Source organism: Nyctereutes procyonoides, unplaced genomic scaffold (assembly GCF_905146905.1).
Source record: "Nyctereutes procyonoides isolate TBG_1078 unplaced genomic scaffold, NYPRO_anot_genome, whole genome shotgun sequence".
NCBI lineage: Eukaryota > Metazoa > Chordata > Mammalia > Carnivora > Canidae > Nyctereutes > Nyctereutes procyonoides.
The window spans coordinates 26,567,072-26,591,001 of record NW_026575140.1 but is presented as its reverse complement, the minus strand read 5'-3'; the positions used below and the strand labels follow the sequence as shown (position 1 = coordinate 26,591,001).

General features: G+C 51.0%; 1 protein-coding gene across 3 annotated transcripts; it reads right to left on the bottom strand.

Annotated features, from left to right (window-relative positions):
* Positions 1-5,204: 5,204 nt before the first annotated feature.
* Positions 5,205-23,438, bottom strand: GPR157 (G protein-coupled receptor 157). 3 transcript variants are annotated; one of them, XM_055305723.1, is made up of 4 exons: positions 22,969-23,438; positions 10,819-11,032; positions 8,436-8,680; positions 5,205-7,988 (listed from the first exon to the last, which is right to left on the bottom strand). In XM_055305723.1, the coding sequence occupies exons 1-4, from the start codon at positions 23,349-23,351 to the stop codon at positions 7,760-7,762; spliced, it is 1,071 nt and encodes a 356-aa protein (XP_055161698.1). In that variant the 5' UTR covers positions 23,352-23,438; the 3' UTR covers positions 5,205-7,759. The 3 variants fall into 3 exon arrangements, with proteins under 3 accessions (XP_055161698.1, XP_055161699.1, XP_055161700.1); XM_055305724.1 differs by having other exon boundaries at positions 8,486-8,680; XM_055305725.1 differs by having other exon boundaries at positions 8,516-8,680.
* Between the last annotated feature and the right edge of the window lie 492 nt (positions 23,439-23,930).

Below are 23,930 nucleotides of genomic sequence, written 5' to 3'. Positions count from 1 at the left end.
TCTCTCTCTCTCTCAAATAAATAAATAAATCTTAAATGAAAATAAAAGTTGGAGCATACCCCACTCCATGAGATTAACTATGGACTTGTGGAGATAAAAGGTAGCCCCACTTTCCTTGTGATTGGATTGGATGATGCACTTGGGGATACCCATATTCCCAGACAAGTCTTCTTGCATTTTCCAGTGATTCTTTGTAATTAGGATATTGTTGAGGCTATACCTCAAACAAAGAGGGCTTCTTGATGGTATTATCCCGTAGCCATATTTGTCCTAGGAGCCACCCCTATTGAGGTAAAATTATAAATAGAGGCTTTAGCCATGCATACAACAGCCACCTTTAACCAGATCCACCTCTAACTTGTGGCCATGGCTTCCCCCAGGCTGGATTGGGTGCTGTACTCCGGGTTTTGCTGGGATGCACAGATGTGTTATTAAAACCACTACCAACCCAGCCAACCTTCCAAATTTAAAACAATGGTGGACATGTTCCATGTTTCACTGGTATGACCAGTATGACCACCGAGCATCCATTTTTATCCCCTCTTCAGGACTGGGGGATGTCGTTTGGCACATGGAAACTTCACAAGGACATAGTCAAAGCCCTAAACAACACTCAAAATAGCATTTCCCTATTAAATACTGAAGAAACACAAATGCATGAAGCAGTTTTACAGCATTAGATGTTTTAACTGCTGCACAAAGAAGAGAAGGAACATGTCCTATCATTAAAAACAAAATGCTGTGTACACATTCCAGATTACCACAAAAACATTTCTGGGTTTCTAAGTGACATGAACACTCACAGTGGCGCTTTAAATGATCCTTCTCGGTCCTTTAATGGCTGGTTAAACTCCTGGACTGGAATGGATTCAGTGGCCTCTGCCTTTTGTAACTCCTCGTATAGCAGCCCAATGCGGACCCCAAAAGAGGGACATCGCTACGCCCTGATTCAGCAGGAAGAAGTAATCTTAAAGATTTAAGGGTCAAAATTATTCAAGGGGGGAATTATGTGGAAAACAAAGCAAAAGAAATGTAGATAAAATTAAATCTCCTCATGACTTGCAGCCCATTGACAAGCACTTGGGAGAGGCAGAGTGGCCTTCCCCAAGGAGCTCAGTGATGATGCTAATACTTCACTAGAGGCATAAGGTGACCTTATCTTAATATTAACCACTCCCCCCTCCCCAGGATCCTGTAAGTCTCCTTTAACATAGGACAATCATTCCAGAAACTTCCTTTGTCTTTACTTCCCCCCATTCCAAAGTATAGAATCAGCCACTCCTCACAACTCCAGGGCAGCTCCTCCTACCCACGGTCATGTTCTCGTGCTTTAATAAAACCACCCTTTTTGGGGTGCACCTGGGGGGGCACCTGGGTGGCTCAGTGGTTGAGCGTCTGCCTTTGACTCAGGTCGTGATCCTGGGGTCTTGGGATCGAATCTCACATTGGGCTCCCCACAGTGAGCCTGCTTCTCCCTCTGCCTATGTCTCTGCCTCTCTCTATGTGTCTCTCATGAATAAATAAAATCTTTAAAAAAAAAAAAAACCCTTTTGCACCAAAAACATCTCAAGAAGTCTTTCTTGGCCATTGAGTCACGGACCCACCTTGAAACCACATCAGTAAAACCTCAGGAAACACTAGCTATAGTTACTAGAAATGTCCTGAACTCCTGACAGTAGGCGCCCTTACTTCACGGAGTGTGGATTCTGGACTCTGCTCCAGTAAGTGATACTGAGGGGTTTGTTGGTTGGTTGGTTTGGACTCACATACTTCATTCAGAAAGCAGTTCACCTCTTCCCCAAAGCTTCTCTCTTGCTGGGCTGACCCAGATGGGGGCCCTGATCTATGCCGGGAATCAGGCAGGCTCTGGGGGAATGGGCTGGAGAAGGGGTCTCTGCAGACGCAGTGGCATCCCAGAGGTCTGTGTAGAAGGCCGTGGAGCCGAGGGAGGTGCCCTTTGCGGTGTCAGCTGGTTAAGGGCAGAAGTGAAAAGCCAGGCAGGAAGGGGAGAAAAAGAGCTTTCCAGGGAGAATGAATAGCATGGGGACAGCACTGTGATATTGTGATTTAATAAGGAATATACAACTGGTCTTAGTTCGAGTCCTGGCAAACAGATCCTTAAGTCCTTGGAATTTCCTAAGCATCAAGAATGGTAAAAGTACCTTTATGTCCATATGATGACTTTTGGAAAAGCCCCTAGGTAACCCAGAGACGAGCAACTATGTGCCTGTAAGGAACCCTCCAGATAAACTCAAAGAATGGGGTCTGAAGGGCCTCTGAGTTGGTGATCCGAGGAGAGCAGTACCCTTCCCCTATGCCTTTCCCCATGCACCTCTTCCATCTGGATGTTCCTGAGTTATATCCTTTTATAATCAACCAGTAACCAAGTGAGTAAAATGTTTCTCTGAGTTCTGTGAATCACTCTAGAAAACTCATCATACCCAAGGATGGGGTCGTTGGAACCTCTGACCATAGCTTGGTCAGAAGCACCAGTGATTTGAGAGTGGCATTGGAGGGGCAGGAACAGCCTTATGGGACTGAGCCTTTCACCTGTGGGACCCGATGCTGTCTCCAGGTACACAGTGTCAGACTCCCAGCTGGTGTCAGAGAATTGCTTGTTGGCATTGGGAAGAAACATGCACATCGCAAACATGGCCCAGAGTGTTGTGCTACGGGTGGTGCACAGGACCTCCCTAAGCAGGAAGAGAGGGTGAGTTGGAAGGTCAGGAGGAGGTGACAAAGGAACACTGAGGGGAGACAGGACAGACTGGGAGAAGCATGTGGCACCTCATGAAGAGTGTAGGGTGGCAGGAAGTTTCCTCGACATGGGCAACAGGGAGGCTTCTTCCATTCTTGCACAGATAAGCAAGAAGCATCTAGTTTAGAGACTTGAAAGAAATGGCAAAGGAAACAGTAGCTTTAAAAAAAAACCCAAATAACAGCCCATCACAGTGGTTGCCTAGAAGAGGCAGGACAAGTGCCGTCCTATTTATATTTGTGTGTGTTGCATCTTAATAGCAAAATTAATATAAAAAAGATGCAAGCCATTTGTAGGGGCTAGTCAATGTATTTTCAATTTGCTAATTTTATTAGGACTGATTTTTGGAACAGTTAGGTTCACGCCACAAGTGCGGGGGAAGTACAGAGGTTTCCCATATACCCCTACTTCCATACTCCCACACAGCCTTCTCCATTATCAACGCTCTCCACCAGAGTGCTGTGTTTGTGACCATGGATGAACCTACTGTGGCACATCATCACCTAAAGTCTGTAGGAGATCACTAGGGTCTCCTCTTGGTGTTGGACATTGTGTGAGTGTGGACAAATGTATATTAACAAGTATCCATCATCATAGTATCATAGGGGGTGGTTTCACTGCCCTAAAAATCCCCTGTGTTTTGCCTGTTCATCCCTCCCTCTCCAACCCCTGAGCCTTTTACTGTCTCCATGGTTTTGCCTTTTCCAGAATGTCTGATAGTTGGAATCATACAGTATATGTAGCCCCTTCAGATTGTTCACTGAAATGCATATCATCCGTGTCTTTTCATGGCCTGATAGCTCTTTTTTCTTTTTAGTTCTGAATAATATTCCATTGTCTGGATGGACCACACTTTATCAGTTCACCTACTGAAGGACATGTTGGTCACTTTCAAGTTTTGGCAATTACAAATAAAGCCACTATCAATATTCGTGGAAAGGTTTTTGTGAAGACGTTAAGTGTTCAACTTAGGTAAATATTGAGTGCAGTTGTTGGATCATATGGTAAGAGTATGTTTAGTTTTATAAGAAACTGCCCAACTATCTTCCTTTTAAAAAAAAATATTTTTATTCGTTTGAGAGAGAGATAGCACGGGTGGGGGTAGGGGCAGAGGGAAGAGAAGAAGACTTCCCATCCAGCAGGGAGCCTAAAATGGGGCTCTATCCCAGGACCCCGAGATCATGACTCCAGCTGAGGGCAGATTCTTTTTTTTTGTTGTTAATTTTTATTTATTTATTTTATGATAGTCACAGAGAGAGAGAGAGAGAGAGGCAAAGACACAGGCAGAGGGAGAAGCAGGCTCCATGCACCGGGAGCCCGACGTGGGACTCGATCCCGGGTCTCCAGGATCGCGCCCCGGGCCAAAGGCAGGCGCCAAACCGCTGCGCCACCCAGGGATCCCCTGAGGGCAGATTCTTAACCGACTGCCACCCAGGTGCCCTCCAACTGACTTCTAAACTGGTTTTACCACGATACATCCCACCAGCAACAAGTGAGAGTTCCTGCAGCTTCACATCCTCCCAGCATTTGTTGTTGTTAGGATTTTGGTACGTGTGCAGTGGTATTTCATTGTGTTTTTTAATTAATTATGATTTTATTTATTTGACAGAGAGTGAGCACAAGTAGGCAGAGCGGCAGGCAGAGGGAGAGAGAGAAGCAAACTCGCTGATGAGCAGGGAGCCAGATGTAGGGCTCAATCCCAGGACCCTGAGATCATGACCTGAGCTGAAGGCAGGCGCTTAACCCACTCAGCCATCCTGGCACCTCAGTATCCCATTGTTTAAATTTATATTACCCTGATGATACATGACGTGGAGCATCTTTTCATGTGCTCATTAATGTCACAAAACCCAGAAAGTGTAAAAAAAGAAACGAGCAGCACCCTGGAAAGCAAAGTTCCCAAGATGGAGCAGTTAGAGCCCAATTCTGAGGGCCGGGCTGCCATCCGGTGGCCAGTTTTTGGATGGCTGTTACTTTCGGAGAAGAGCCCTGGGATGTCCCAGCAGTCCCAGACACTGAGCAGCCTGTAGCTGCCATTGCCGTGAGTCCCGCTGTGCCGTGATAAAATGGTGCAGGGCAAGAACAGGGTCAGTGACTCGGTGCTGGAGTGTCTGGCTGATGGGAGTTTAGCTGCAAGCTTCAGGTCCTTGGAATCTGGATCTGCTGATCCTCATAGGGGACAGGGCCCAGGAATCTGTATCTAAAGTCCTCATTCCCTGCCTGCCCCTCCTACACCTGAGACCCTGTCAGGTGAACTCAGGAGAAGATGGTTGAGCCAGTAGGGTTCCCCCAACTTGACTGCATTTGCCCACGGAGAAGGGCCCAGGTGTGTTTCCAGGTCTCAGGTGTGTAGAAGGCTCTGGAGCTGCCCCAGAGCATAGGCTAGTCTGGGCCCACCTCAATCCCCAACCGGGCCACGGGCAATCAGTTTACCAAACACGCGAAAGAAAAAATAATTATTTTATTTAAGTTAAAATAGGGAGACTTTGGCTTCAACCCAAGATGATCAGGGTTTCGATACAGTTTTGCACAGGCCCCAAAGACCTCACAACTGTTATTATGCCATGACAGGAAGTTTGTAAAATGTTTCTGGTAGAAGGTTTCTTGTCGTTGTGTACATAAGAAGCGCTCTGTGCGCACCCTCAGCCCCGGCCAAATACTACTTCATTAAAAGACAAAACAAACATAAACAACTGAGAAGCACAGAAAGGCAGAAAGTGCCTGAGAAGAGAAGGCTCTGGGCTGAGGACACACGGATGAGGCCGGAGCATCTGTCCTGGCTGAGTTACACGTCTGTAAGGGAGGACACAGGTGCAGGAACATGAGCAAGGCTGATGGAAGAGAAAGAAACCCACGGAGGGGCCCGAGCAAAGTTCGAAAGGAAGCCTCTCTTGCTCTGATCGGAAAGCAGGAGCCCCTCCTGGACTCCGAAGATATGACTTTGCCCCCATCACCTTCGAGTTCTGAACCCCACAGAGATCCAGCCACAGCCTCCCCAACCCCCCACCCGGGCCCCTGACCTCAGGCCAAGGCACTGGGAAGCACCCCTCCCCTGCCCACATGGTCTCCACCAATCTTGGGAACACCTGGGCCCTCGGCAGAGCCGGGCAGGCAGCAGGGGGAGTGGAAATGGAAATATCCAGGGGTAACATTTAGGTGGTTGTTACAAAAGCAGACAGCACAGCAGCAGCATCAAACAAGTGGAATGAGAACTTGAGGGAGCCCCACAAAGTCTCCTGAGCCCCTCTTCCCTCTGCCGGCCCTTCCTGACAGCAGCCTGCCTGGGGACACCCAGTCTCGCCAGTCCTGTGGAAGCCACACCCGCCAGGCGCTGCAGTCTAAGCCAAGGACTCTGGGGCCCTCTTCCGAGCAGGCTCTACTTTCTTCTCATCCTCTGTGGCCCACAGGCTAACTCAGCTCTGAACCGTTTTCTCTCTTGCAGCAAGTAACTTCCTGAATTTCTGCTCCATTCTAGAAGCCATGTGCCCATGATCTGCCGTCTTGTCTTTAGGGGATCCCTGGATTCCCCTTCTATTGGCCATTTCTGTTAGGAGATTGCCCTATGACAGGTAGCTTTCTGTAGGGCAGCCCAGGAGTCCTAAAGGGATGATCACCTTCTGCTGATTTTCATAAAGAAACCTTTAAAAAAAGGGGGTGGGGAAACCAAAAATGAGTATTTTTTATCTAGTTCTATCAATGACTCTTCCCTTCAGATTCTCTTCCTCTGACAGATTTTGCTTCTGAGAATAAAATAGGAATCAGCAGTATGGTGAGGCTTTGGCTTTAATCCAGAACGGTCTTACAGGTTCAGAAGGTCATCTTGGTTTTGCAGAGTTCTGACCAAACCCAAGGGAGGGACGCCTATAGGCTAGAGTTGTACTTCTCCCCATGCCTCCTGCGGTGACGCGGACACCTGCCATCTTTGCCAGTGGCTTCTGTGACTTAACAGAGAAACTGTTTTCTGAAATTAGAGGAAATGTTGGTGGAGGAGCCAAGAATACAAAGATGTGGATGCTTATTTTAAATCCTTTTCTTTTAAATGTAAATAATCACCCCAAGATGCCTGTGTTACTTCCCCCAACCAACAGGGAGGAATCTGTCTGTGGATCATTCATCAACTCTCTGGTCACCTTTCCTATAAAAAAACAAGCCAGGAAGTGAATCAGCCGATCCCTCACCAGTTCTCCCCATTCCAGTCTTCAGGAGAACAGATGCGAGAGGCAGCAGGCACCCACAGGGATTCCCCGTAATACCTCTTCTTGTACCTGTTCCAGCTCTTGCACTGGAGAAGGGAACCTGTATTTTAAAGTGACCGCTGGAGGCAAGGGTATGGATTCTGGGCTCAAAATGCAAGCACAATCTGCATCAAGGGTTGGCAACCCATACAGAGAATTTGGGAGACCCCAAGGGCACCAGCTGTCCAGAGTGATTGTGCTAGAGTCATGGTAGTCACCTGGAAACCTTCAACCTGGTTAAAGGGAAATGGCTCTTTTGCTGACCAGCAAAGCTAGGCTCTCCAGGAAATCTCAATGCCCTGACAAACCCAAAATCTGCTTTGTCACATCTAAGTGGGGGATGCATCTCTGGCAACCCCCAGCATTTTATTTAGGATAGATGCAAGGTATACATATTTCTTTGTACCTTTCCCCCAGGTGTGGGTCCCTCGAACTGTAAATAGTGCTGTGTGGTCATGAGGCTGATGACCAGTGGACATCTACTAGGGCAACCTAACAGTGACCATGTGCCAATCTCACTGCCAACCTGCATGCAATCTCACTGCAGACAAGTACCCCCGAGTGCAGCCAGACATGGGGGCGAGTGGGTATGTGCTACCCGAGGGTCTAGGAGGTAGAAGAAGCTGAGTTCATGGCTGCTGCCCCACTGGGGGGTCAAGAGCTTCAAAAGCAGAAGGCTTAAAGTGCCAGCAGATGCCCACCCCCACTCCCTGCAGCAGGGACTCATAGAGCCACCTGTTCCCAGGGAGGCAGCACCTGTATAGAACTAGGAAGGGAAAAGCTCAGGTGCTTGGAAGTTCATCTGGGGTGCGTCTGGATCCCTGAGAGTCTCCTGTCTTGGAGGGTACAGGAGCCTTGGGGGGGCCAGTCGGGCTCTCTGTAGATGGCTGGGAAGAGCAGCAGGAGCAAACAGAGAAGAGCCGAGTTCGGACGGCCTGGGTGCAGAGGACGAACATGATGCAATTGGCGCCGCCCTGAAACGTGTTCCCAATACCCTGGGGAGGAAAGGAGAGGCATGAGTGCCCGAGCTGGAGGTGGTCGGTCTCTCTCTCTCTATCTCTATCTCTCTCACACACACACACACACACACACACACACACACACACACAGACCAGGAAGTGCTTCGGACCCCAGAACCCTGTCCTCCACCCACCGAGGCTGGTATTCAGCCCCCAAACTGCAGGTCTTCTGTGTTGGGAAGGACAGGATCAAGGCAGCTCTCTCCGGGCCATTCCCAGGCCACCAGAGGGCCCCTTAATGCCCCTGGGCTGCACCTGAGCCTCACTGCCCTTCCACCCTCTCTCACTAAGACTCCCCCATTGGGTCTCAGGCAGAAAGGAAGGCACCATGGAGCCAAGATTCCTGCCAGTCCCAGGATGGCTGGTGTGCTGGGATGCACCCACTTTGTGGGAGATGGGGGCTTGGGGAGAGGGGGATCTAACCCTGCACCAGAGCCAGAGCAGAAAGGGCCAGGGAGGGCAGGCCTGCATACGTGCAGAACAACCAGCACCGGCAACCGCACCGCTGGGGAGCCGCAGAGGGTCAAGACGAATCGTACGGTGCTCCAGACCCGGAGGCAGATGAAGATGAGCGGGATGAGGATCAGCTTCTTATCGGCCACAGAGGTGCGGCGCTGAAGCTGGTGCGCCTCGGAGAGGATGGGCCGGTACTCGGAGAGCGCCTCGTGCTGTGCCAGGAACGAGGAGAACACGTGTGAGCCACTCATCCTGCCTATCTTTGCTCCATGTCACCCCCTGGAGGAGGCCTATCCTGACAACCTCCTTTCAAGGGCAAAGGCATTTTCCAGGTAGTCCTGTCCCCAGATTCAGTTAATTAGTTTTGCCCCCCCTCTTTTTTTGTAGCTCTTAACATCCTCCATCCTAGAAGTTACTCATCTTTGTTTATCAGGCCTGTTGCCTATTATTGTCCTGCCTTCCCCCTCCAGAATGCAAGCTCCCCCAGGGCAGAGGCCTGTGAAGGAGGGGCTCCATGCAAAGCTGGGGCAGAAAGGACAGGGGAGCAGGCTGGGCTTTGTACTTCCCCACTCCTGGGAACACCTTCAGTGAAAGGAAGGGGGAGACTCCATCTCTAGATCACAACTGAATTTGTAGCCATAGATGCAGCTATTCATAACAAAGATGTGTTTCTGAGCCTGGTCCTGTGTCTGGGACACTGAAAGCCCATGTGTGGGGAGAAGCCACATACCTTGGCAACTCTTCTTTGTAAATCTTGCTCCAAGTCACTTATTTTTTTTTCAAAATTTTATTTTTATTTATTTTAGAGAGAGAGTGCATGAGCAGGGGCAGAAAGAGGAGCAGAGGAGAAGGGAGAGAAATCTGAAGCAGACTCTGTGCTCAGCACAGACCCCCATGAGAGGCTTGATCCCATGACCCTGGGAGATCATGACCTGAGCTGAAATCAAGAGAGTTGGCCAATTAACCAACTGAGCCACTGGAGTGCCCCCAGCTCACTTATTCTTAGCTCTCCTTCCTAGCTAGAGGCAGGGAACAACCCCTATCCCTCCCTGCCCACTAGTCTTCCGGTTTTCTGGAAACACTTGCAGGATTATAAGACAGGATCTGTTCTCCCATGGGGGCTGGGCTCCCAGGCACAGCTCCAGGTCACCCTGGAAGGGCAAGGAAGAGGGGTGCATGGAAGGGCGGCTGCAGACAGACAGCCTGGGATGCTTCATCTGGGAGCCCAGAACCTTCCCAGGAAAGAAAAGGAGCCAAGAAGGGTATCTCCAGCCCAGGCAGGAGACCAGCAAGAAGATGGATTTCAAACCAATCACTAAGCCCCTCAGGACCGCTCAGCAACTCCAGCAGTAGCAGAAGAGGGGGGCAGGGAGGTGGCAAGGCCAGGAAATTTCAGAGTGAAAAGAGAACCCGAAGTCTAGACTCCAGAAGCCACAGGCAGGAGCCGCAGGGAACAAGCACCCTACGAACTCAGAAATGGCTGCCATGTCACATACACCCCGAAAGAATAAAGGGGGGCAACCCCCCCTGCAGCTTCAGCCCCTGAAAAATGGGGCAAAGAAAGCCCAGCATGGCCATGGCGCCCCGGGGCCTGGGCTCGGAAGCCCCCTTCAGTACTCTCCCACGCTTCCCCACATCCCACCCTGTCCCCACGCCCAGCCCTGTCCCCTTGCAGCCCCACCACGACCAGCCAGCCCGGCAGCGCCTCGGCCTGCAGAGCCCAGAGCCGGCAGTCAAGGACAAGGAAGGATTTTCCACATCATCAGAGGAAAACCTTTCTTGCCTGGAATTTCCAGCCAGCTGGGCTCCTGCTCTCTGAGCTCCCGAGACCCCGAAGAGTCTGCATTTATGACACATTTTCAGTGACCACAGGGAATGCGGTTGAGGCATCGTGTGGCCCATTAGGGCATCTCACGCCCTCGTCTCCCGGGGCCATGGCAGCCAGTGATCTGGATGCTGCTTCAGGGCAGCCGCACTCCCCTCCCGGTGGAGCAAGCCCGGCGGCCTGCCAGGAGAGGGCAGCAGAGGCCTGTCCCAGAACCCAGGCCGCTGCTCCCCTCCTGGATTCCACACGCAGTGGCAGTGGCCGCAGTGGCCTGGGCTTCACGGTCTGGGTGAGCCTAGGGGGCCCTTAGCCTCCGCCAGCCTCTACTCCCTTATCCATGGTGGAGAAATGACAGGACCCACCCCTGCCAGGGCTGTATCATTAGCAAACCAGACAGCCCATGATGCGTCACCCTGGCCTGTCCCCCAAGTGGCCGAGCCCAGCACCAGGCTGCCAGGGCACAGTGGCCCCAGAAACTTCTAGAATAGGGGCCGGGGGTGGGGTGGGGGGGAGGCAGGTACCTACCGCCCTGTTTATGTGCTTCCTGATGAGGAGGTAGAGGACGGGCAGCGTGACATAGGCCAGCATCTCCCAGAGCTTCCCGGTCAGCAGCATCCACAGGATGCGGTCCTCTGCCTCCAGGTCGATCCAGCACCAGCCAACTGACACGTCCGAGGCATCGTAGCCAATCTTCTTTAGAGCGACAGCTGCCACGGTGATGGCCAGCGGGACCCCCCAGCTGAGGAACAAGGGGCAGACAGGAGGCAGCAGGTCAGGCTCCCAACAAAGCCAGCAGGGGCAATGCCACTGGTCGCTGTGCTCTCCAAACCTTGAACTACATAGCATCTCTGGAGAAAGCAAGGCAGGAGTCGTCAACTCCCCCAACCTAGCCCCACTCTGCCCAAGCCCTGCCAGGCCCACCCTAATGTCGCAGAGCCTGGGTAAGAGGACACAGGGATGTCCTGGACTCCTGCCTGACAGATACTCCCCCACCCCCACCCCTCAGAGGCCGGGTTCTCATTCAGAATCGCTGGGCTCCTTGGTGATTGGTGTGAGAATGCTGTGGCATGGCGAGGGTAGCTCCTTCCTGCCCCCAGGGTGGCCTGCATGCCAGCGTGCACCAGCCCATGCACCTATGTCTCACCCACACAGCCCCCGTGGCCGCCTGGGCCCAGGGGTGCATGCACTGGCAGCTTGGGGTTGCCTGGGAGGGAACGCTAGGGTCCTGTGCACCTGCAGCAGGATCTAGGAGGGGGAACAGGGGCTTGGGTGGGCACATCTCTCTGAGCCTGAGGACTCCTTGCTCTATGGGAAGGATATTCCTGGCAAAGGTCACAGATGGCCTCTGAAGCATAAGGGCTGGGGCAGGGGCCCCCTCTTAGGGCAGCACCAGGCTGACTTTTTGAGAGTGCATCCTGACGGCAACACAGCCAGATGAGAGCTGAGCCCCAAGGTTCCCAGTGTCCCCACACCAGGCTGCTTGTGAAGCATTTTAAATGGGTCAGGGGACCCACAGAGGCTTCACAGTGGGATAGTGGGGTGGTTTGGAGTTTGGGCACCATGCAAGGAACAGGGTTCAAGCAGGCCCCACTCCAACTTGGCCTCAATGCAGCAGTGTTTTTCTCCACCAAGTGGGGGAAGGTGACGGTGCCTGGAGCAGTGTAGGTTGTCACGAGAATAAACTGACTGGTGTACGTCTGGAGCACCGGTAAGTGTGTTGTTGTGTCTGACCGCTGCTGCTGTGAGTCATGTCCAACGTCCCAGGACTCTGGCCTATAGTGCAGGTGCCAGGAACGTGTGAGGCCCATGCGGTTCCTGCCCCTGGGAAGAGTACACACGGGCCTATGGGCCTATGTCCCAGGTCAGTTGCTGGGAGACAAGCAGTATGTAAACAGGACATGTCATCAGTAAAACCCTGAGGTCAGAAATTGGTTATATCCTGAGAGCTCTGTGTGAGCAATAGCTGCCTTTTTTTTTTTTTTTAAGATTTTATTTACTCATGAGAGGCACAGAGAGAGAGAGGCACAGGCACAGGCACTGGGATAAGCAGGCTCCATGCAGGAGCCTGATGTGGAACTGGATCCCAGGTCTCTAGGATCACGCCCTAGGCCGAAGGCAGCGCTAAACTGCTGAGCCACCCAGGCTGCCCCAATAGCTGCTTTTTTATTTTTCTAAAGATTTTATTTATTCATGAGAGACACAGAGAGAGAGAAGCAGAGACGCAGGCAGAAGGAGAAGCAGGCTCCATGCAGGGAGCCTGATGTGGGACTTGATCCCAGGACTCCAGGACCACGCCCCAGGCCGAAGGTAGGCGCCAAACTGCTGAGCCACCTAGGGATCCCCCAACAGCTGCTTTTTTAAAGTTAACTTTTATTTATTTACTTAAGGATTCTCTCTATACCCAATGGGGGGCTAGAACTCACGACCCCGAGATCAAGAGTAGCATGCCTTTCCACTGAGCCGGCCAGTAGCAGCTCTTTTAGAGAGAAAGTTGTAGAACAGTTGATGAGACCAAAGTTGAGTGTTAGTCTTGCCAGAATGAGGAGAAGTGCTGTGTTCAGTCAGGTCAAAAGGGACAAAAAACCCACAGAAGTTAAAGGGTGATGAGAAAGGTACCAAGTTACCCTCAGGAGTCTGTCCACTTTAGATGCTTGTCCTATCAGTTACTTATTTGTGAAGTGGACATATATTAGCGTCAAACTGTTCTGTCATAATATAGGGTTTCCATTTAGGGGCATCTGAGTGGCTCAGTGGTTGAGCGTCTGCCTTTGGCTTGGGTCATGATCCCGGGGTCCTAGGATTGAGTTCCGCATCAGGCTCCTCACAGGGAGCCTGCTTCTCCCTCTGCCTATGTCTCTGGCGCTCTCTCTCTCTCTCTCTCATGAATAAATAAATAAAATCTTTAAAACAAAACAAAACAACTCATGCCATCCTGGGGGCATCTGGGGACAACATGTCACAACAAAGAGCTCCAAGCTCCAAGCTCCATGAGGGCAGGTGCACTGCTCTTTCCAGCATCTAGAACAGTGTCTGGCGCCTGGTAGGAACAGAACAGGGACCTGCTGAATGGGTGAAGTTTGTGGCAAGTGACCCAATCTACTCCTTAGCTCTTCACGGCATGAACATATTGTCATTGCAAAGGAAGTAAAATGCTTTTAGTTGTCTTGTTCCTCATGGCTTTATGGTTTATGGGGCTCCTCCAAGGAATCCTGCAATGGAGAAAAGCATGGTGTGTAGAGAGCCTCACCCTGCAGGAGGCTGGGCAGGGGCTGGAGGGGCGCCCTCCCAGCTGGAAGTAAGCACACAGGGTGCGCCCAGGGCAGGCGCTCACAGGCACAGTGATTCCTCCTTCCTGACGTCCTTCACAGGAGACCCGGGTCCCCCACGGAGACCATTCTGTGACTTCAGGCTTGTCCTAGGAAAGCTAGAAAGCGATGGGTTTCTTTTGTATTACTGGGGTGCGTCCGGAGCTAAGTCTGCGTTGGGAGGTAGCCAGAGAGAAGACCAAACAGGCAGAAGGCTTTAAAGGGTTAAGAATGTGGGTTGATTGGGGCGCCTGGGTGGCTCAGTCAGTTAAGCCTCTGCCTTGGCTCTGGTCATGATCCCAGGCTCCCTGCTTCTCCCTCTCCCTCTGTCCCTCCTGCTTCCCCTCCTCATACTCCCTCAATCTAGCCCTCTCTCAAATAAATAAAATCTTTATTTAAAAAAAAAAAAAGAAAGAAAGAATGTGGGTTGATCAATCAGAGTCACTGTTTGAACCTCAGCAGATGGCCAGAAGCTGCTTGGGGAGGTATTTAAGTAGGAGGTGGTAAGGAGCAATGTCAGGGAGGGGTGGGAAGGGAGTGGGAGGAAGGGAGAGGCTAATGACCCAGCAAAGCAGGCTCTACCAGACTTGTGAGTTATGGGTAAGGGCCGTGGTGTGCTGGTAGTGTTTCACAACTGGCTCTGTACACAGAAAGGATTTGTATGCCGGTGCCTGTGTATGTACGTATGTAAGCATGCACATATACGTTTATTATTAATTTAACTGATATAAAAGACGTGAAGCACACAATCTGCAGGTAATAACACATCACACTACGGTCCTTGTGGTGAATTCCGTATAGCCAATCGAGCCTCACAGAATGCACTCAATTTTTGCCAACACACTATGGTTGCAGTTGGCAAATGAGAGTAGTTCCATGACATGAAGTTGTTTATGTTTTAATTTTTCTTCACACGTAAGAAAAATGTGAAGTAAGGAAAGGCTAAGGGAGAAGACAAATGGTGACTAGGAAGCAACTTCTTTGTGGGATCGGATATTAATTTCCCAACCCTGGAAGGGTATTTCTACTTTTTTCCCCCCTGCTCCACAATACCATGTCTTCTCACCCCTTAAATACCTGGCTTCCTGCCTGCCCCATCTGACTACCACCTCTGAAGTTCATAGAAGGAATACTGTTAGGTATAATTTTAACTATTGATGTTTCCTCTATCATCTTCTCAAATCTAGATAAAGAGTCCAGGAAACTATGGCCCTCAGGCCAAATCTGGCCAGAGTCTGCTCTGCTTTGTTTTACTTTCCTTTCTTTTTTCTTTCTTTCTTTCTTTCTTTCTTTCTTTCTTTCTTTCTTTCTTTCTTTCTTTCTTTCCTTTCTTTCTTCTCTCGTTCCTTCTTTCTTTCTAAGATTTTTATTTATTTGAGAGAAAGAGCTCACAAGCATGCACACAGGTGCAGAGGGAGAAGGTAAAGCAGACTCCCTGCTGAGCAGGGACTCTGGGATCATGACCTGAGCTGAAGACAGATGCTTAACCCACTGAGCCACCTAGGCGCCCCTTTTCTGCTTTTTTAAATAAAGTTTTATTGTAACTGTAAGAGCAGAGGCTGAATAGCTGTAATTGAGATCAGATGGCCTGTAAAGCTGAAAAAAACCTATTATCTGGTCCTTTACAGGGAAAGTATGCTGACCTCTACTCTACACAATCAACAAAATAAACCAAGCCCTGATCTGTGGTGCTTGCTGTTTTTCATGGTGCAATACTCCCACTGTGACTAATTTCAAGCCACCAATACATGTGGTTGGGGACAGATGGACAGTAATTGACAGTATTTCCATCCCATAGATTTGATAGTTGTAAATAACCTCAAGTGCATAGATAACAGTAAGATAATTAAGATGTAATTTTTAATACTCTTACTACTCTTTTAAATACAACTTATAAGTTTATATAGTTTAGTTTTTATTGATGATTGTACTTAATAATCAGCTCACAAAATGCCCTAAAATTTAATAATTGGGTCTCACCAGCTGGCTCCAGGATGCCACTGGGTGGAGGATAAAAAGAGATAAAGAGCTGAAGATGCCCCAGGTTCTCCACCTATAGAGTGAGGGGAAAGTCCATATTTTTGGCAAGCTCAGATAAGCCAAGCCATTCTCTGGCCTGAGCTGTAGGCACTGTGAATCTGTAAGATACTCTAGAAACACATGTGTGACATAATCCCTTCTTTCTAGAAATGCATACTTCCAATTTCTGTCACAAGACCATGTAATATTTTCCCTCCTAATAAAGAAGCTGGCAACCAAAAAATTAAAATCAGAACAAGTAAAATATAGCTGAATAACAGCATGTGAAAAAAATCATGGGCTTTAGTTGATTATGACCTAGAAACTCCTGTGGTTGGAGGAAGCACCCTGACACCCACATGTGGGCAGACCAGAACTGTGAGCAAACTGTCCTGCCTCTGTGTGGATGCTTGTGACCCACATTCTAAATCCAAGATTGTTAAGCTATAACTCAGGCCGAGGAGAAGCAGTGCTGGGGTCACCTGGATAGCCCAAAGGCCACACTCTGGACACAATCCCCCACTTGGAGGGGCACCAGAAGCCCACACCCTCTTGCTTGTGTTCACCTGAAAACCTAGGCCAGAGTCCCAGATGGCTTTGTCCTCCCTCAGAGGCTGTGAAGAGCTGAGTTGTGTCCCCACCAAATTCATATGTCGAAGTCTCCTAACCCTTAGCACCTCAGGATATGACTATAGTTGGAGATGGGTCTTTAAAGAGGCGATTAAATTAGAATGGTCTGGAGGATGGGCACTAATCCAGCACAACTGCCGACCTTATGTGGAGAGATTAGGACACAGACACACACCAGGTGCAGACTGTGTGAGGACCAAAGGTGTAGACGGCCATCTACAAGCCAAGGAGACAGGCCTCAGAGGAAACCAACCCTGCCAACCTTGATCTCGGACCTCCAGCCTCCAGGACTATGAGAAAATGTATTTCTCTAGTTTAAGCCACTCTGTATGTGGTACATTATTAGGGCAGCCCCAGGAGATGACTAGGGAAGCTTTCTACGAAATATGGGGAAGAGACACATGCTAGTTCCTGGGAATCCCACCACATCTGGACTGGTGGGGTCCCTCAGTAAGCTTAGGGGAGGGGTAAACCAACAACAACAAAAATCCGTTCAGATCTCCGTGCCCAACATGAGGCTTGAACTCATAGACCCTGAGATTGAGGGTTGCATGACCTACCTACCTACCAAGTCAGCCAGGGGCCCTAGTGTCCTTTTGTTTTTATATCTCCTCCAGGGGAGCAGAACCAGAAACACCACAGGATTAGCCAGGTGGTGAGTAAGCCATCCCATCCCCAATGCCTGAATTCCCTGCCGTTGGTCATCTGACCCTGAGCAGGGGGCCTGTCTCCAGGACAGTGATGCTCTGGGTTTCCCTTAGAGTTCCCAGCTCTGCCGGTAAGTGGACTCTGAAATTTCTCCCACCAGAGTCATGGTGGGGGACACCTAGAGGGACAGTTGTACTTCACACAGATGGGACTCTGCACAGAGTCTATCCACCTTCACCGTTAGATTCCTGCACTCTTCCCTCCACCCCAAACCTCACTCTTCCTACAGATGTTTCCACACGGGGGCTGGCATCTGATGGAAAAGAAACAAGAGTCTTCTTCCACAAACAGCAGTGCCTGGTCTATGTGCTGGGTGGCCTACGGAAAGCCTTGAATGTTAACTCAAAAAATGCTTTCAGAACAAAACTACCGTGCAACAATGTGCCAATTTAGAGAGTTCTTGGGAGCAAGACAGAGCTGTGCAGAGGGAAGCGCAGCTGCAGTGAGCCAGGCCTGGTGGAGAGAATCACAAGGCCTGTGGCTGCCTGGAGGTTTCTTCCCCAAACAAAGGGCACTTATTGTTGAGTGTGGGGCAGAGGGGTAGGTCGTGGGAGAAGTTTGAGGAGCCGGCCACTAGCCCGGCACCACGAGGTCACTCTGTGGCACTGGGCACAGAAGGGAGTGTGGAAGGGGGGTGTCCAAAGGAACTGTTATGCATACACACACCCTGGTGCCCCTTCTGCAGCCCTGGTGCTGGTGGGCGTCACAAAGCCACCCTGCAACACTCAGAGACACTCTCCTTCCCAGCCAGGTCCTGGCCGACTGGATGCCGGGTAAGGATGGGCAGAGTGGCACTTGCCCTGGCAGGGGGTTCCAGGGCAGCATCTGCTTTCTCACAGCCCCTGGGGCTGTGGACAGCTTCCCATGAACACAAAACGCTGTACAGAGACCTCACGATGCAGCAGTGCCCTCTAAAAACTTTTTAGGAGGGCAAAAGCAAAGCCAATTTAACTCTTGTTATTTTGGGGAGCACCGATTGACATGGGGTACTGTTCATGCAGGTGCTTACATGCAACCCTCATTCAGACACACCTGCTTGGGCCCCATCACTGAGACCCACAGTGAGCTAGTTTCCCATCAAAGAGCTTAGAGGATCTTCCCCTTCGTGGCCCTCGCTTCCTCTTTTGTCTATATTAGAACTTCCCACTCCCCACCCCCATCAAGCAGGGGTCTTGATGGTGAGCTTGGGAACCACAGACTCTTCCTTCAGAACCCCCAGGCAACCTCCAGGGAGTGGGAGCAGGTGGGCCCAGGGGCCAGAGGTCATGCTCACATCTGCTCCCACCTCGTGCCAGAAGAAACCCTATGGCTGCCTGAGGTGGCTAGCTTGGCCAGGACCCTTCCTTCCGATTTGGTGCAGTGAGGCTCCCCCCAGCCCAGCCTTCCTCCCCTGCTCACAGGACACAGGATGACACCTGCTACGGTGGTGCCTGGGCACACAGGTGCAGGAGATGGTCCACCGACCCTGCTCCGGCCTCGTTCAGAAGGAGCCCACCGCTCTGACAACTGCTTCTGAGGGGCAGCTCACCATCAGCAGGGGGGCAGGGATGGTTTCTGACCAGAAAAGAACTGATGGCACCCATAGTGGCTCTGGGCCTGAGCATCTGGGCACCTTCTCAGAGAAGGTATTGTAAATGCTCACAGATGCACATCCATGTGACTTGTAAGATATCGGGTGTCCGTGTCAGGCTGCCTCAACAGCTCATGTACGGTGGACAGGGACTTAATACACGACTTTCCCTTGAATGCTGAGTATTCTCACACAACCGTAGAAAGGCAACAAAAAACAGGAAATTCGCTTCAGAACACTGTCAGATCAATGCATGCTAACTGGGTGGGTAAAGTCTGAGGCATAAGAAGATCTTTATCTCGACAAGGTATTTATTAATTACCAAGAGGAGAACAGGAACTGCTGTGCACAACTGGCAGGCAACACCCCTAATCAGGTGATCAAAATTATTATCACCAGAGGCAGAACAAATCGAAGTCCCTGGAGGGGAGCAGTGAGAATCTTCTGTTAGATTCCAGCCCAAGTGCAAAACCTGAAACCACTCGTGGGGAAGCACCAGCCAGGCCAGCAGAGGAACCTTCTGCAAAACAATTGACCTGTATTCTTCAAAGAAGTGTCCTGAAACACCAAGAAAGAACTACTGCCGATTGCAGAATAGAGACCTAACAAGTCAAACACAAGCCAAGGGTTTCCCTTTGCTACTGGGGAAATCTCTGTAGAAGACGGGCAAAATCTCTGTAAAGTCCACCCTCGGTAATAGCATCATTCCCTGCTATACCATTTCCCTGCTTCTGGAAGGTGTGTGTGGTTACCTAAGAGACTGACACTTGCTTAGGGAAATACACACTAAAGGACTGAGGGGTTCTGGGGACATCAATCTACTCTTAAATGGTTCCAGAAAAATAAATGCAGAAGACAAAGCCAACAGGATACAATGTCTGTCATGGCAGAAATCTGTAAAGTTAAAAAATAGTTTGATGATGAAAGAAAAATTTCTTCTAAAGATTTTATTTATTTATTCGTGAGAGGCACAGAAAGAGGCAGAGACACAGGCAGAGGGAGGAGCAGGCTCCCTGCTGGGAGCCCAATGTGGGACTGGATCCCAGGATCCGGGGATCACGCCCTGGGTCAAAGGGAGGCACTCAACTACTGAGCCACCCAGGTGTCCCCAAAATTTTTTAATTAAAAAAAAATATTGTTGGGCCAAGAGACAAGATGGGATCCTAAACTGAGGACTGACCCTTGGAGTTCTAACCCTGAGCCCCTCATTTATGGCCATGTGAGCTTGGGCAAGTCTCACCAGCTGTGGCAGGACCAACCTGCCCGGCCCCAGGGCTACTGGTGGCCAATGAGCTAAGGAATGAACCAGCACTTTGCAAGCCTTCAGGAGCCAGATGCAACTCGTGATAGAATGCCATTTCCTTGAAGATAAAGTCTAAGCTGCCCTCCTTCTCCCAGCGGGCAAAGAAAATAAGTCTTTCTGTAAAGGGAAAGTCTTTCTGTCAGGTCTTATGATGGGGTCTGTGCAGGCATTTTCTGGGGAGTAGTGGTATGAGTGCAGAACTCTATGTGGTCTCCTACTTTACCTGGTTCACTTTTATAGATGGCTTTTTTTCACTTAACATTGTAGCATACCATTTAAAAACCATTTAAAAATGGCTTACAGAGTTCAGAGCCAGTATCTGATGGCTGTGTAACATTTCCGGTGAGGTGTAGTTTGTGACTTATTGCTCCTCTATTTTTTGGACATTCAGGTTGCTTCCAAATTCCCGCACAAACTCCTTTGTACCTATGGCTTTGAATGTATTTTGGATTATCTCTTTACACTAGGTCCCTATGAATAGGATTATTGGATCAAGGGGTATGAACCAAATACTTTCTAAGTGGATTATTCCAGTTTACAGTGCCAATAATAATGTAGGAAAATAAAATACCAGTTTTACCAGCATTTATCGTATTAATATTCTACTTTACTGTTTTTTTCTAAGTTAATGAGAAAATGATACCTCATTGTTATAATTTGTATTGTTTTGACTATTGATGGGGTCAGCTTTTCCCCGTGTATATTTATGAACCATAAATATATGGTTCTAGGGATCCCTGAGTGGCGCAGCGGTTTGGCGCCTGCCTTTGGCCCAGGGCGCGATCCTGGAGACCCGGGATCGAATCCCATATCGGGCTCCCGGTGCATGGAGCCTGCTTCTCCCTCTGCCTGTGTCTCTGCCTCTCTCTCTCTCTCTCTCTCTGTGACTATCATAAAAATAAATAAATTAAAAAATAAAATAAAATAAAATAAAAATATGGTTCTGTCTGAATATCTCCTATGTCTATTTATCAAGATATTTGTTGTTTTTTTTTTTAAAAAATCATTTCAGGGGCACCTGGCTGGTAGAGCACGCAACTCTTGATCTCAGGGTTGTGGGTTTGAGCCCCACGTTGAGTGCAGACATTACTTAAAAATAAAATCTTAAAAAGAAATCATTTCATAAAAATTCCAATAGACATTCTCAACCTCTATGTTATCACATTTTAAAACTTTCCCAAACTGAAGTTTTGATGAGGACTGATATTCAGTTGTCTGAAATGGTTAAAAAGCAGATGACCATGGAGACTACATCTGGAGATGAGATTTCTCATGTCAACAGGTCTTAAACAATTATAAACTCCAACACCAAAGAAAGCCGATGGAGAGCCCTTAGCAAGGTCATTAGCAATACAGTCTGGGGGAATCTAGGTCAATAAATGAACCTGTTAGACAGGTTTCCTACCAATTCTCTTAGACCAGCAAGGTGAGCTAACTTCTGAAAGGGAGCTCCAAAGAACAAATTGTCAAACTCCCTTTGTAGCTTGGATATAGGTAAAAAAAAAAAAAAATTTTTTAAGTAGGTTCCACATCCAGTGTGGAGCCCAGTGCAGGGCCTGAACTCCTGACTCTGAGATCAAAACCTGAGCTGAGATCAGAGTCCAAGGCCACCTGGGGAACCCTAGTAATTTTCTTTTTAGAAGCTCATGGATCCCATTCAACAGAAAAGATGAGCAACTCCCTTCTTTTTTATGGCCAGCACAGAGGACACATGGGCTTTCTTAGGAGGCCTTTCCCTTGGCATCACAGAAAACACCCCTAGGACTGAACAGAAGGAAGTCCCAACTCAGGTTCATTACGAAATGTACCTTTTCTATAAGATGCACCAGGTTTTCTTCATCACTTAAAAAAAAATTGTTTTCAATATATTTTTTAAGAAGGGAAAACAAGAGAAAAGATTCTTGGCAAAGACAGGTCCAGTCATAGGCTCCTTCTCAAGTACATGTGAACTCTGGTGTACATGCTGTCCACACCCAGCAAGACTGCCAACAACTGGGTCTCTGAAATACGCAGAGGCCAGGGTGGAGAGGGGGCAAGGGGAGAAAAGGCAGCCCCTGTGGGTGTCTGCAGCATCTGAGGTACTGTGGACGCCTTGCAAAACTTTTGACATGAACAGCTGAGAAGCAGGCCACTTAGTTTCCCAGGGACCAGCTGGCCTTCATCCAGCAGTTCTGAGACCTAGAGGTCAAATGACTCTCGCAGGCTTGTGATCTCACCGTTGTGACACCCAGGTGACCTGTCTCTACCAAAGTGCTGACTGTCCTCAGTTTGGTCCCGTGGAAAACACTCAAGTATTTAACAGAGAGAGCCTATAATTAGGGCAGTATTTGGTGCTCTTATCTGGGAGAGGGAAAAGGAGAAACAAGCCCTGTAAAATTCCTGCCTTGAGTGCGGTGCAGGACACCATCAGATGTTCAAATCTTGAAATTACACCAGAAAGGGGCCAACCTTCCATAGGTGAGGGTTACCTGACGAGGCGCTTTAGTGCCAGGGCAGGGCAAGGCCTGGGTTTACTCTGCTCTCATAGACTCCAGGCAGCTGGGGGCCCTCTCCCAGGCCAGCCTCTGCCACTGACCTCACCCTCAGATTCCAAACCCTAGAAACTCGAGATCGTGTGAGTCTAGAGATGAGCAAAGACAAAATAATGAAGAAGGTACTTCGGAAATTTTACAGCAGAAACCCTGCATTTGGCAGGGGGTAGCTGGCCTGGGAGTGGCTGGACGCGTCACACCTACTGGGGCACAGGGTGGCACCAGGAGCAGCCGCCCTCTCCCTCCTGGGGCATCACCTGATTCATCTCTCGGCCTGAGAACGAGGAATCTCTCCGCATGGGCAGCAGAGCGGCCAGAAAGCAGGGAAGCAGGAGGCAAAAGGCATCAGGTGTCCCTGCCATCTCTCCAGGTGCTTCCAAGTTAGGAGAGCCCGGCTCTGGCCCCCACCTCTCGGGCAGGCGCCGGGCGGCTGAGCCGACGCTCGGGGCAGGTCCACCTGTCCGCCGGGGAGCATGAGCGGACCTGACCCGTGAGCCCCCCGCCAGGGGTCCGGCCGAGACGCGGGCGCCGGAAGGGCGCGAGGCCCACAGGGGCAGAGGGCAGGGCCCGGGAGGGCGTCCTGGGGAGGGCGGCGCTGCTGCCACACACCTGACGACGTGGAAGGCCCAGAGCAGGCGGCCGGTCCGAGGCTCGCGCGCCGCGCGGACGATGCTGAGGTACAGGTAGAGGGCGATGGCCACGGTCCAGAAGAAGGAGCTGGTGTTGGCGAAGGTGGAGAGCGCGCCCTGCAGCACGCAGTCCCACGAGGGGCCCGCGAAGTCCTGCAGCACCCCGTAGAAGTAGGAGGCAGCCGAGAGCAGGTCCGCCAGCGACAGGAAGAGCAGCAGGCGCCGTGCCCGGCTGCGCAGGTCGGGCCACAGGGCGTGCGTGGCCACCAGCAGCCCGGAGCCCAGCGCGGAGAGCGCGCACGACAGCAGCACCACGGCGCGCTCCGACGGCACCAGCTCGGTGGGCGGCGCGGGCGGCGGCATGACCCGGCGGGCAGGGGGCCGCGGCGCCGCTGGGACGGAGGCCCGGCCGCCTGCGGCTCCCGCCGCCACCGCCGTCTGGGCACCGCCGCGCCCGCGGTCCGCGTCCCGGCCCGGCCCGGCCCAGCCCCGCCCAGCCCAGCCCCTCCCGCTCCCTCCGCGCCCGGCCCAGGCCACGCCCCCTCCGCCCGGCCCAGGCCCCGCCCCCGCCCGGCCCAGCCCCGCCCCGCCCGCCCAGGCCCCGCCCCCGGCGCCCTCCGCCGTCCGCCCCGCGGCCCGCCACGAGGCGCCCGGACCCCGAGCTCCACCCTGAGCCACGCCCCCTGCGCCCTCCAGGCTCCACCCCGTGGCTCCCACGTTCCCTTGCCCTGCCCGCCGCGCCAGGGCCACCCCTGCTCTAGCCAGACGGCGAGGACGTCCCGTCCTGGAGCGGGAGGACTGGCATTCCCAGGACTCGTGTTACCCTCCTTGCAGCCAGCTGGTGTGTGGTGTGCGTGCTGGGGGACGGGGGCATTCTTTCCACCAGTAACAGATGTGATCGTCACTCCTTGTCCAGCGGTACCCGCGCTGTTCGCAGGGCAG

Excerpts from the sequence above, each read along its gene's own strand:
- GPR157 (XM_055305723.1), bottom strand. The coding sequence starts at position 23,351 with ATGCCGCCGCCCGCGCCGCCCACCGAGCTGGTGCCGTCGGAGCGCGCC. Across the intron at positions 11,033-22,968 it reads TGGGCCTTCCACGTCGTCAG|CTGGGGGGTCCCGCTGGCCA; the intron begins GTGTGTGGCAGC and ends CTTGTTCCTCAG. Across the intron at positions 8,681-10,818 it reads GGAAGCACATAAACAGGGCG|CACGAGGCGCTCTCCGAGTA; the intron begins GTAGGTACCTGC and ends TTCCTGGCACAG.